General features: G+C 39.1%; 1 protein-coding gene across 2 annotated transcripts in view; it reads right to left on the reverse strand.

Annotated features, from left to right (window-relative positions):
- Window positions 1-12,971, reverse strand: part of CFAP52 (cilia and flagella associated protein 52) — a gene marked incomplete at both ends in the record, with an annotated part of 49,392 nt that overhangs the window by 20,055 nt on the left and 16,366 nt on the right. For both annotated transcript variants that reach the window (XM_081271726.1, XM_081271725.1), the window contains 4 exons: window positions 300-470; window positions 4,766-4,866; window positions 9,675-9,791; window positions 12,205-12,304. In XM_081271726.1, the coding sequence (XP_081127852.1) occupies window positions 300-470; window positions 4,766-4,866; window positions 9,675-9,791; window positions 12,205-12,304 (489 nt within the window). The remainder of the gene's footprint in view (window positions 1-299; window positions 471-4,765; window positions 4,867-9,674; window positions 9,792-12,204; window positions 12,305-12,971) is intronic.

Below are 12,971 nucleotides of genomic sequence, written 5' to 3' on the forward strand. Positions count from 1 at the left end.
CTGAAGCTGGCTTTGAACTTGCAAACCTTCTGCCTCAGCCTCCAGAGCCACTGGGATTACAGGTGTGTGCCACTGCAAAAAGTCAACATTCTAAAGAAGTCCAAATTTCAATTGGGAAATGAATGTAACTGCATGGAAGACACTAGGAAGTTTATTAAAATAATTCACTACACTAGAAAACTTTAAGGCAGAAAAAAATCATAATTGTGCTAGAAGATGTTGAAAATACATTCATAAATTAAAAATTTCCTTGCACACTGCATCAGACTTCTACATTCCCATTTTCTTGTTCTACTTACAATGGAAAGACAATGTCCTGGACAGCTTCAAAGTGGCATGTTAGAATGAGAGTCTCTTTGAAATCTGTGAAGTTGACACGATATATGTGTGATTCTTCTGTTCCTACAAAAAACTGGTGTCCTTCTCCTCGCAGGGCAATAGAAGAGATGCCACCTTGTAACTGAATTTTCCTTTAAGAGAAGCAAAAAGGTAAAGTAGGTTCACTCAAATTAATGGATATTTTTTGTACCTTTGAATTTTGTATATGTATCATCTATTCAGAAATACTTAAAAGAACAGGATGAGGGGAAATGTAAGTTGAAATGAAGCAGCTTAACTTCATTTTTCTTTTCTGGAAGGAAAAAAAAAGTAGACTCACTCAACCATCAAGTTATATTGACCATCTGAAGCATTACAGAGGATATAAGTCAGGCAGGTGATTTGGGACATTCCCTCAAGGAAGTGACACAGTTGGAAAGGCATGGGTTATTTACACTGTTGTGTCCCTAAGGCCAGAAAAGTGAGAGGTCCTCAAATGTTACAATAGTCAGAGGAGATTCTTCAGTGAGAGGTAGTTTGAAATGGGTTGTGCAAGATGGGCAGGCTTGTGGGTACCATGATCATGACTCAGTGATTTATTTATTAATTCCATTTCTTGAAAATAACCCTAAAATTGGGGCATGGGAGATCCTGTATGTCAACAGATGCTATTATAACCTTATCTAAAAGTAAAATGTTGAAAACAACCTAAAATATCCAATTATAATAGAATGGGTAAATAATGATCTATGGGACATTGACTTTATAGAATATTTGCCTAGCCATTCAAATGATGTGATTTAAAAGGTTATATGTTATATATATATTATCATCATCATAAAAATATCCTGTAGTAAAATTGGAAATGTTTATGATGCCTATATAAAATTGTAAAAATTAGCATACAAAATTTTATATATATAATAAGCACAGTTGAGCTGGGGGGGGAGCTCAGTGGGACAGTGCTTGCTTAGCATGTATGAGGCCCTGGTTTTGATCCCTGGCACCACAAAAAATTAAAATTAAAAAAAGCACACATATTTAATTATATGTATCAATAAAAAAAGGCAAGAAATATAAAATGCTCATAGTAATTATCTCTGCCAGAACCTTAAAATAAGAATATATAAATCATTGAGGTACTAGCAACTCAACCCATTGCTTTGCAACTAATTTTGTTTGGACAATAAGAATTCAATGAGGGTTCTGGCGCAAGGAGCCAGCCTGGGAAATGGGATGTTTTAGGTAGATCTGTTTGTTGAGGAGACACCAAACAGTTGATGAAGGAAGGAAAAACACAAGTTTTTATATTTATATATATATAATAAGCCCAGTTGGGCTGGGGGTGGAGCTCAGCTCCTTTGCTAACTACAGGTCTGTGGCTCTGGGACCATGTGTCAGAAACTTTTGGCCTCAGTTTACACAACCCACAGGGCAATTCCTCCTTGACAGGGCTGTGGTCAAGATTAGTGATAACACAGCCAAGTGCTCTAGGAGCCCAGAGAGGGCAGCCAAGAAATACCGGCTGCTGGTATCTGGGATCCCTGAAGAGAAGGTGAAGTTCAGTAGTTAAAGGGGAGCCAGAGGTCTGGGAACTCCAGTAGTCTGCTTGGATCAGGCAATTTTCCTGTTTTGTTTTTTTTTTTTTTTTTAATATTTAGTTGTCAATGGACCCTTTTTTTTTATTATTTATTTGTATGCAGTGCTGAGAATCAAATCCATTGCCTCACACATGGTAGACAAGTGCTCTACCACTGAGCCACAAGTCAGCCTCAATTTTCCTTTCTAGTCTCTATGACTGCTCACATGGGCTGCTTTACCTCTCTACTAAAACCCGAGGAGGCAGAAATCATAGGCTCTAACGGAACCCTTCACTGTCACATAGGACTATTTTGGAAACACACCATAAGCCTTGTAATAATTGCTCTGAGTCTAATTATCTTTATCACAATGGGAACGTTTGCATATTAAAAAATTAGGGAACTAATTTACTATATTTACTTCATGTATCCAGAGTCTACGCAGCATTTTTTTTTTTTTTTTTTTTTTTTGCATTATTAGGGATTGAACCCAGGGGCACACTACCCCTGAGCTATATCCCCAACCCTTTTAAGTTTTTTTTTTTTTTCTGAGACAGGGTCTCACTAAGTTTCTGAGGCTGGCCTCCAGCTTATGATCCCCTGCCTCAGGCTCCTGAGTCCTGGGATTACAGGCGTGGGCCACCTTTTTTTTTTCCTGCAGTGCTGGGGATTGAACCCAGGGCCTTGTGCATGTGAGGCAAGCACACTCTACCAACTGAGCTATATCCCTAGCCCAGCAGCATTATTTTTAAGTTGCTTCTGTCCCTTACAGCCTTTCATATGAACAAAACCAACCAGTACAAATACATTCTTAATAAGACCTCTTTTGACCACTGAATTTAAAATTGTATCTCATCCTCTCCCCTACTTTGTGTTTTTCCAGTGTACTCATCACCTTTTAATATTACAACAGCCTGCTCCCCCTCCTGCGGTCTGCGGATTTGCTTTCCATGGTTTTCGTTACCTATGCCATCTACCATCTGAAAATATTAAAGGGAAAATTCTGGAAAGAAACAATTCATAAGTCTTAAATTGCATGCTATTCTGAGTTGTGTGCTGAACACTTGTGCCTTCCTGATCTTCCCACTCCAGACATGAAGCATCTTTTGTCCAACATGGCCATGCCATGTATGCTACACATCCCCAAGTCACTTGCTAGCCATCTTGGTTGTTAGATCAACTGTCTTGATAGCACAGTGCTTGAGATCAAGTAATCCTTATTGTACTTAATAACACCCCAAAACACAAGAGGGGTGACGCTGGCAATTCAGATATGCCAAAGAGAAGTCATAAAGGCATTAAGTGAAAAGGTGGACGTTCTCAACTTCAAAATAAATCGTATGCTGAGATTGCTAAGAACAAATCTTTTTATCTAGGAAGTTGTGAAGAAGGAAAAACAAGTGTGTGTTAGTTTTTCTGTTAACTTGTTAATTTCTCTTTTTAAAAATATTTATTTATTTTTAGTTATAGTTGGACACAATACCTGTATTTTACTTATTTTTATGTGTTGCTGAGGGTGGAACCCAGGGTCTTGCACGTGCTAGGTGAGCACTCTACAGCTGAGCCACACCCCCAGCCCTTATTAATTTCTTACTGTATCTAATTTATAAATTAAACTTTATCATAAGTAGATATGAATAGGAAAAAAATAACATATATGGTTCAGTGTCCAGTCCCATCCATGGTTTCAGACATCCACTGGGAGGTCTTGGAATTTATCTCCCACAGATGGGGTGATTACTGTATGTACTTTCTTGTTTATTTTGTTTATTATTTATTCTTTCCCATCCTGCTAGAATGTAAGCTGCATGAGGGCAGGCAAACTTTTCTTTTGATTCACTGAGACATCCTAATACCTAGAATAGTGCTCAGCACAGATTTGTTCAAACAAAGACAGCTGGTGTTCCTTTCCACCATGCATATGCAAATACCCCTGGCTTCCTGCAGGTAAGCAGAGGCCATACTGAGGGAGCTTGGTTAGGGTATATGGCTTTTTCTGGAGCCAAGTTCAAGTTTGGCCTTGGCTCCACTGTGGAGTGAATTCGCTATCTCTTCATCTACTCTTTTCTCTGATTTTCTCTACCATGATGTATTTTACCTTAGCTGGACCATGATGTTTGGGCTAATATGCTATCTTGTACTGTAGTGACCTTTTTTTTCCCTGTGTAATATACTTTATCCCCAAACCAGACTGTTAAGTTCTGGGAGGACAAAAACCATATCTTATTTTTCTTTATTTTTAATATTGTAGCCAGCCCACTGGTTTGGGTGGAGGAGGTGATGGATAAGTACGTGTTAATGACAATGTAGGTTTTATTTACATGTATTTTATTTATTTTTTAATTTACCTTAAAAATAAATAAAATAAAATAAATTATTTTAACTAGATTAGTCATGAAAATTACATAGTACAGTATCTACAAGAATAGCTGTTGAACATTGCCTGTTTGTATTCAAAAACGTGACTACTAGCACCGTGTCTTATTCATAAGAGGTATCCATTGCATAATAAATTTCATTGACTATATCAATTTTGAAAGTTTAAAATTTGAGGGTTGAGGGAATAAGTTAATTACATCATATTTCCTTTGCTATGGATCAATAGGTTAGTTAAATTAAAAATTACATATTTAATAAAAGGGCAGTGTCCCTCTGGGTCATAGTGGACAATTTTGGTTCATTCAACAGATGCCTTTTCATTAGCAAAGAAACCATTCTATATTGTGATTCTAACAGCTGGTTTTAATAGCAAGATGAAATTCTTTAGCCAAATATTACTTTGCCAATGTCCTATTAATTGCTGACTTAAGATGAACCTCCCTCTAGAGGGTCTTGATCTGCCCCAATTCTGGGGGCCCAGAACTTACTTGATGGGTTTGTAGCTGGGGCTTTTACAGAAGACCAGCAGTCCGGCTCCAGAGCCTAACAACAAACCCCCCATCTTCAGGCATCTGATCGCCGACACTCCCTAGGGGGAGAAAAGGTCAGGTGGTCTCATCATTAAAAATTAACACAAAGGGCTGACGGTATAGCTCAGTGGTAGAGCACTTGCCTAGCATGCATAAGGCCTTGGGTTCTATCCCCAGTACTGCAAAGATAAAAATAAATGAATGCAATGCCTGATATGGTGAGCACGGCCTGGGCCCTGATGATGCACATATTGCATGGTGAAGTTCATGAAGGGACTGTGCGGATGTACCCCGAGGTTGGCCAAGGAAATTTGATGCCAACAATAAGCTCATGTGCTAGGAAGTCGCCTCCCAGTCCCGTAAGAAGAAGACCTGCTTCCCCACACTTCCTCCCTGCAATCATCTGTGCCTTTTGCATATATTAAACATTAATGCTTTCGCATCCACTTAAATTCAGTTAGAGCAGAAGGCGGAAACACAGCCGCAGCAATGTTAGCCCTTCAGTTGCCATCATGCTCACCAGAACTTTATTCTTACAAATGCAAAGGGACCGTATCTGACAGCCAGAGACAGCACAAAATGCTCCTTACTGTTTGGTGACGGTATTTTCTGCATTTTAAGGCAGCGAGTGCATAGCCTTGTTAGAAACCTATTTAAAATTCAAAGCAATTTTCCAAGTTTTAATTTTTAAATGATGTAGTACTGTTAGGGTTTGAATGCGTCTCTCAAAGTTCAAGTGCTGGAAACTTAATCCCTAGTGCAGCAGTGTTGGGAGGTGGAGCCTAATAAGAGGAGACTGAGTCTTGAAGGGTCTGTCCTGAATGGTGGACTGATGTCATTATTGAGAGTGGGCTTGGGGCTGGGGATGTGGCTCAAGCGGTAGTGCGCTCGCCTGGCATGCGTGCGGCCCGGGTTCGATCCTCAGCACCACATACCAACAAAGATGTTGTGTCCGCCAACTAAAAAATAAATATTAAAAATTCTCTCTCTCCTCTCTCACTCTCTCTTTAAAAAAAAAAAAAAAAAAAAAAAAAAAAAAGAGAGTGGGCTTGTTGGGACTAATGGTGTAGCCCAGTGGTAGAGAGCTTGTCTTTTCCCTAGGTTGATCCCCAGTATAGGAAAAAAAAAAAAAAAAAAAAAAAGGAAAGAAAAGGAAAAAAAAGTTGCATAAAAAAGTAGGCTTGTTTTAAAAAAAAATGAGTTTGTAGTCCCAGCTACATGGAAGGCTGGGGTGGGAGGATGACCTGAGCCCAGGAGTTCAAGGTCAGTCTGGACAGGTCCTATCTCTCATAAATAATAAATCATTATAATAATAAAAAGTAACTTTGGATCTCTTTTGCTCTTTTGCTCTCATATTCCCTTCCTCTTCTACCTTCCCCCATGGGATGATAAAGAACACAGTCCCCTGCCAGATGCAGTGCTAAGCTCTTGGACTTTCTGGCATCCAGAACCATGAGCCAAATAGACTTCTACTGTCTATAAATTACCTAGTATCAGATTCTGTTAGAGTCATGCAAAATGACAATTGCCAATATTAGACCTTAAAATATCCAACAATAATATAACCAGAGAATTAATAAGCTTGCTTCTTAATGAAGTTTGAATATGATAAAATGAGTTACTTTCAAGTTGCTATAAACTGAATTTTGCCTGCTCTGGCTCACAAGCCTTTTCACTATGTCTGAGAAGAGAAACTAAGACTCAAGAATATGAAGGCAGGAACTAGAATTACATGTTTTATGAGATATGTCCTTTGCAAACATTTTCCTCCCGCTCCATGATATGACTTTTCATTTTAGTGTTTTTTTCAGAGCCGCATTTTTATTTTAATGAAGACTATTTTAAGAATTCTTTCTTTCATGGATTGCACCTTAGGTGTTATATCTAGCCTTAGATCATCTGGATATTCTCTAGTGCTATCTTCTAGGATTTTTGTTGGTTTGATTGGTTGGTTTTTGTAATAATGGAGACTGAACCCAGGACTTTGTGCATGCTAAATGAGTGCTCTGCCACAGCGCCACACCCTCAGCCCTTTTTGTTTTATTTTGTGACAGTTTCTGGCTAAGTTGCTGAGGCTGGCCTTGAACTTGCCATCCTCCTGCCTCAGCCTCCTGAACAGCTGGAATTACAGGGGCATGTGCCATCATGTCCTGTCATCTTATATTCTAAGAGTCTTATATTTTATATTTAGGTCTGTTGTCCATTTTCAGTTAATTTTCATCAAGGATGTAAGGTCTATGTGTAGTTTTTAGTTTGTTTTGCATGTGGATATCCACTTGTTTTGACATTTATAACCTTAGGTCCTCTCTCAAAGATTACTTGAGTATATTTATGAAGGTATATTTCTGGGCTCTTTGTTTTGTTCCATTGATTTGTCTGTTCTTTGACCCAAATAATAACTGTCTTGATTAGTGCAGTTTTTTGATAAATCTTGAAGTTGGGTAATATTAGTCTTCCAGCTTTATTCTTCTTCAGTATTATGCTGCTCTTTGGGGTCTTTTGCCTCTGTATGTAACCTTCTTAGAATCTGCTTGTCAATATTCATGAGATAACGTGTTGGAATTTTGATTGCAATTACATTGAATCTATAGATCAAGTTGGAAGAACTGACATCTTGACAATATTGAGAAATGAACATGAAATATTTCTCTAAAATGTAGTTCTCTGATTTTTTTCATCAGTGTTTTGTACGATTCCTCATACAGATCTTATAAAACACGCACATTATTGTCCTCATTGTTGTCATCATCTTTATTCATTTTAGTGCTTTATACCTAACAGGTTAAATTTAAACCAATCCAAGTAATTGATTAACTAATTTCACTACTGGGAATTGAACCCAGGGGCACTTTATCATTGAGCTACATCCTGTCATTTTTTTTTTTTTTTTGTACTGAGGATTGAATCCAGGGATGCTTAATCACTGAGCTACATCCCCAGCTCTTTTTAAAAATATTTTATTTTGAGACAGGGTCTCATTAACTTGGTTAGGGTCTTGCTAAATTGCTGAGGTTGGTTTTGAACTGGCAATTCTTCTGCCTCAGATTTCCAAGCTGTTGGGATTACAGGTACTCAGGTATGCACCACTGTGCCCAGCCATCGTCATGTTTTATTTTGAGATAAGGTCTCACTAAGCTGCTGAGGCTAAACTAGAACTTGTGATCTTCTTGCCTCAGCTGCCCAAGTCACTGGGATGACAGGCATGTACCACTGTGCCTGGTTTCATTCCAATGTTTTGCCTCTCTACCCAGAAAGCAAACTTTGAAGTAGTGTTTCAAAAGGGATAACTGTCCAGGATCCCAACATCCTCAGTGGCACTTCTTACACCTTCCCTTCAAAAGCATTATTTTCTTATCATCTCTATAAAAGATGTCTTGAAATCATTGCTTTGCAGAATTTATTATCAGACCTGAATGATCAGGAATTAAAGCATCCATAGGAGATCTGTGTGCTCCATGTTTGAAGGACACAAAGACAGTCAGCACCCTTTCTGGAGAGGCACTTAGTTTCCAAATGCTGGCAGGCAGAGAAGTATCCAGACCAGCGGTTTTTCAAGTAGTGTCTTTGGAAGTATCTCAGCTGTTGGAACTGGCAGGGTTCTAGGACTTGCCTTTCTTTAACTTGATCTACTTTCCTCTTAAAATAATTAGAAAAATATCAATGTAGGCTACACTTTGATCTCCTCTGGAATTATTTCTAAATCTTCTCTACCTATACCAGAGCTTTTCTCCATTTTCATGGCTCACTTTAAAGACTTGAATTTTAAATGATTATATGATTAAAAAAACTCTTGACATTTTCCCAGGAGCACAGTGCAATATTTCAAAGTTTCTTGAGAATATCTGCTCAGTGGAGAAGGATCTAAATAAGCTTAGTTAGAACCATCTGTTCTGTTATCAGAAATGAGATAGGCAGGTGTAGAACTTAGGAGAAACTTTTAAATTCAGTTTAGCAGAAACAGCCTTTGGAACTTTCTGAGGGTGCTGGGAATAGCAGCATTTATTATATAAAATAATTTGATGGTAGAGTTTATATTTTGTTTAAATACTAACATTGTTCAGTGGACTTTTGTTAGGAATTCTGAAAATATGAACACTGGGGTTGTTTCTAGGTCTCACTCATGACTTGTAATGTTAGCTAAGTCTAAAATAAAATCCAAGATAAAGTTATTAGAGTCGAAAAGGGAACATACACATGTACACCTATGTAGGTGCCTATATGTGTGTGTGTGTGTGTGTGTGTGTGTGTGTGTATGTGTTTCTTATAGATCAAAGAGAATGTTTTTTTACATATGGCAACTGGGCTGAAACCAATATGGTTCCAAATCACAAAGTGACAGACCCTGTACATTAAGGAGGTGAGAAAAGGAATGGTGCTGATTTCCTAATCAAGGGCACCTCATAATGTCTTTGCACTGAAAAATAATCAGATGCCAAAAAAAAAATGTGGTGCATTCTTATAATCCTAGTAATTCAGGAGACTGAGGCAGGAGGAGCTCAAGTTTGAGATCAGCCTCAGCAACTTAGAGAGGAGACCCTGTCTCAAATTTAAAAATACAAAAAAGGACTGGGGGTATAATTGCAATTCAATGGTAAAGTGCCCCTGGGTTCAATCTCCAGTGCAAAAGAAAAATAAAGAAAGGGAAAGAAGATGGGGGAAGAGAAGAAGGAAAAGAAAGGAACAAAAATAACCAAAGATAAGGACTTAGAGAATTAGCCAGTGAACTTTGCAAATTTAGGTGTGGACTTGGGTATGTAACTGATTTTTTGGGTTTTTTTTCTACAGACTCTTTATTAGTGAAAGTCTGTGTTGCTAGTTGAGGGGGGAGAATGGCAGGACAGAGCAGAACTTATTAGTCTCTACTCACTAAACTGTACTTGTCTTTCACAGGTCCAGTGTCTGCCAGAAGTTTGGTCCTGGGGTTCAGCTTTAGAATATCTCCAGTTGTGGTGCCAAGGTAGAAAAAGCTGTCATCCACAGCCATCTGAGAAGAGAGAAAACATAACCTGAAGACCTGTTTCCTCAGTAATCCTTGAACCCCTGATAGGGGCGAGGGTGAGCTTCCCTGAGACTCCATGAAGATGACTTCTGATGATGCTCATGGCTACTTCTACTCCCCCAGCCTCAAAGATGGGTAAGAACAGCTCCAAGAGGAGCAGAATCAGGGCCAAACACAGACCTGCAGGAAATATTAGATTCCAATCAGCTCGTGGCTTTCACTGGACAGCTACTCAGGTCTGATGTTAACATGCATGCCCTGCCCGTCCCAACTCCTCAGACACCTTCAAAGGGCTCTTAGGATGAATGCGGACTTCAATAAAGAGGGTATGCATTTGCTTTATTCCGTATTTTCTGAAGAATATATCCATAAAATGAATATGCACGAAATAAGAGGAATAAGTCAATAAAGAATGAGGTTAAGTGTATGGATTATGAATCCGGATTAAAAATATATTGCCAGGCACAGTGGCACATACCTATAACCCCAGCTACTTGGGAAGCTGAGGTGGGATGATCACAAGTTCAAGCTCAGCCTCAGCAACTTAGTGAGACCCTGTCTCAAAAATTAAAAATTAAAAAATGGAGACTGGAGATATGACTCAGTGGTAGAGTATCCCTGGGTTAAATCCACAGTACCAAAAAAATTTTTTTAATTAAAATTAAAAAATAGGGCTGGGGATGTGGCTCAAGCGGTAGCATGCGGCCGGGGTTCGATCCTCAGCACCACATACCGACAAAGATGTTGTGTCTGCCGATAACTAAAAAAATAAATAAATATTAAAAAAAATTAAAAAATAAAAATAAAAATGGCTGGGGACGTAGTTCAGTGGTAAATCACCCCTGGCTCAATATCAAGTACTGGGAAACAAACAAAAAACATTAATCATTTCTTTTTAAGGTAGAGAATGTATTTCAACAATAATATTTTACCATCAAAAACCAAACTTCCAGTGACAAAACAATATTGGTGACATAGGGATACACTGTGGGCTCTGAGCACACTCTGGCTACACTGCTTCCAGTAGAACCATGTTCCCTCCTTGTGAAACAGATATTGGGCATCTGACGACAGCCGGGTAAAACTGATGTGGGTTTGTAATCCCAATGACTTCAAGGCTGAGTGTGAGGATGGCCTTAGGCCTTAGTCTAAGCAACTCCATTTTAAAAACTTCAGTTTGAAACCTGCAGTCTCACCAGGCACACCTAAGGGAGCCCTCCAGTATGGCCCTCAGGCACAAACAAGTCACTCTTCCCCCACTCAGATAAACTCAGAGTGAAGCCTCTGGCAGGCTGTCCTCACCTGATAAGAGGGGAAGGGAAAGGATCAGGGAGGGGACCATCAGACCAGATGTTTTAACTCCAGGGTAAAGGATGTCACTGAGAAATCTGGTGGTAGCTGATAAGAATTGAAAGGGGGGTCAGCAACCCCCAAATTTAGTATAAATAATAGAGCAAGTGTACAGACATTCAGCCAGCCCATACCTACTACCCTCACGCTGAGAGCCTGATGAGGACCTGGACTGACATCCCAACACTTCTCATCATTTGCTGATCCTCTACATTTTCCTCATCTCAAACTCTACAGCCACATCTTGCCCCTGGGGAGAGCTGCAACTTCTCCCCACAACCCTCTCCTCAATCGGCCATCAGCTCCACCCCATGGAGAAGCCTGCCTTGGTTCCTGACCTGATCACCTGAGTGAGTGTGCATCTGCTGGACTTAGAGCCGAAGGCTTGAGACTTTTGATCCAATGCTTGAACTCAGCATGCAGAGGGAATGTCTGTCATGAGCCTGTTATGATTAAGTGTGTTTGCAGTGCTTAGAATTAATCTAGGATTGTTTGCTGTGAATTAATTAATCTAGAATTGTTCGCTGTGAACTGATTATGCGTATTGCAGTGCCTAGCATTAAGGATTGTCGGTTTCTTGATTAAGAACCTATAGAGTGAAATTGTATTGAGTGATCTGAGTGAATAAAGCATTGACTAGGGCAGAAACGCGTGGACATTCTTTATTTCTCCCCCACCCCAACTGCCTAAGTCACACCTTTTTCGATCATAACACTGAGTCACAAGAATCACAAGTTAAGGGCCAGCCACAGCAACCTAGCAAGGCTTTAAAAGACTTAGCAAGAACCTGTCTCAAGATAAAAATAAGAAGGGCTAGGGGTGTAGCTCAGTGACAAAGCACCCCTGGGTTTAATCCCCAGTACTGCAAATAAATAAGTAAAACTGAAGTGACATTCGCTCTCACCTGTGCCTCCCCATCAATATTCTGTATGTTACAGCTTGTCTTCCTGCTCCCAGGCCAGCGTACAGCACCCACCCCTTGGTTGATACTCTTTAACAGGAACTTGTAGCAATAGTTGCTTAAAATAATACTTGAAGCAATACTTACTGCACTACACATGGCTATTCTTTTCATCTGTCCTGTTTGGCACTCCGTTGGCCAAATTTTTCTGTTCGGGAGATCGAGTTCCCATACTCGAATTGTCCCACTATAAAGAAAAATCACAAATGGATATCCATTTAATTGCTTCATCATCTCTTCTACATTCTCTGTATTCTCTTGAAGAAGAAGCTGAAGAGAACATTTCTGAGAGTTTTTTTTTTTTTTATGATCTAGCACTCTACTTAAGATCTTTCACTCAATCCTCACAATAACCCTAAGAAGTAGGTTTTCTGATCTCTCCAGATCATCTCTCTCAAGACAGAATGCAGAGCTTGTACACAGCAGAGTGGTAACTCACGCCCATCCGTCATTCACCTTGAAGAGCATGTTCCACTTTTCTATTCTGACCATAAATACACCTAAGCAAGGAAAGAAATGCACAGAAAACCAGTTTAAGTTTCTTTCCCTTTTTATTTTTTGTGTTCTCCCTTCCTGTCTTTTAATTGACAAGTAAAAATTATATACATCATGATGCTTTGAGATATATATGTATATATACACATATACACTATATACATATACACACACATTGTGAAGTGGCTAAATCAAGGTATTAAACATACGGATTACTTCATACACATTTCTTTGTGGTAAGAATACCTAAGATCTACTCTGTTTGCAAAGTTCGATACAGTGTTTCCTATATACTGCATAAACATATTGCATATGTATATTGTAAATACACATTATATGTGTATATGTATTAACTATAG

The sequence above is a fragment of the Spermophilus citellus genome (assembly GCF_964194105.1).
Source record: "Spermophilus citellus genome assembly, chromosome: 17".
NCBI lineage: Eukaryota > Metazoa > Chordata > Mammalia > Rodentia > Sciuridae > Spermophilus > Spermophilus citellus.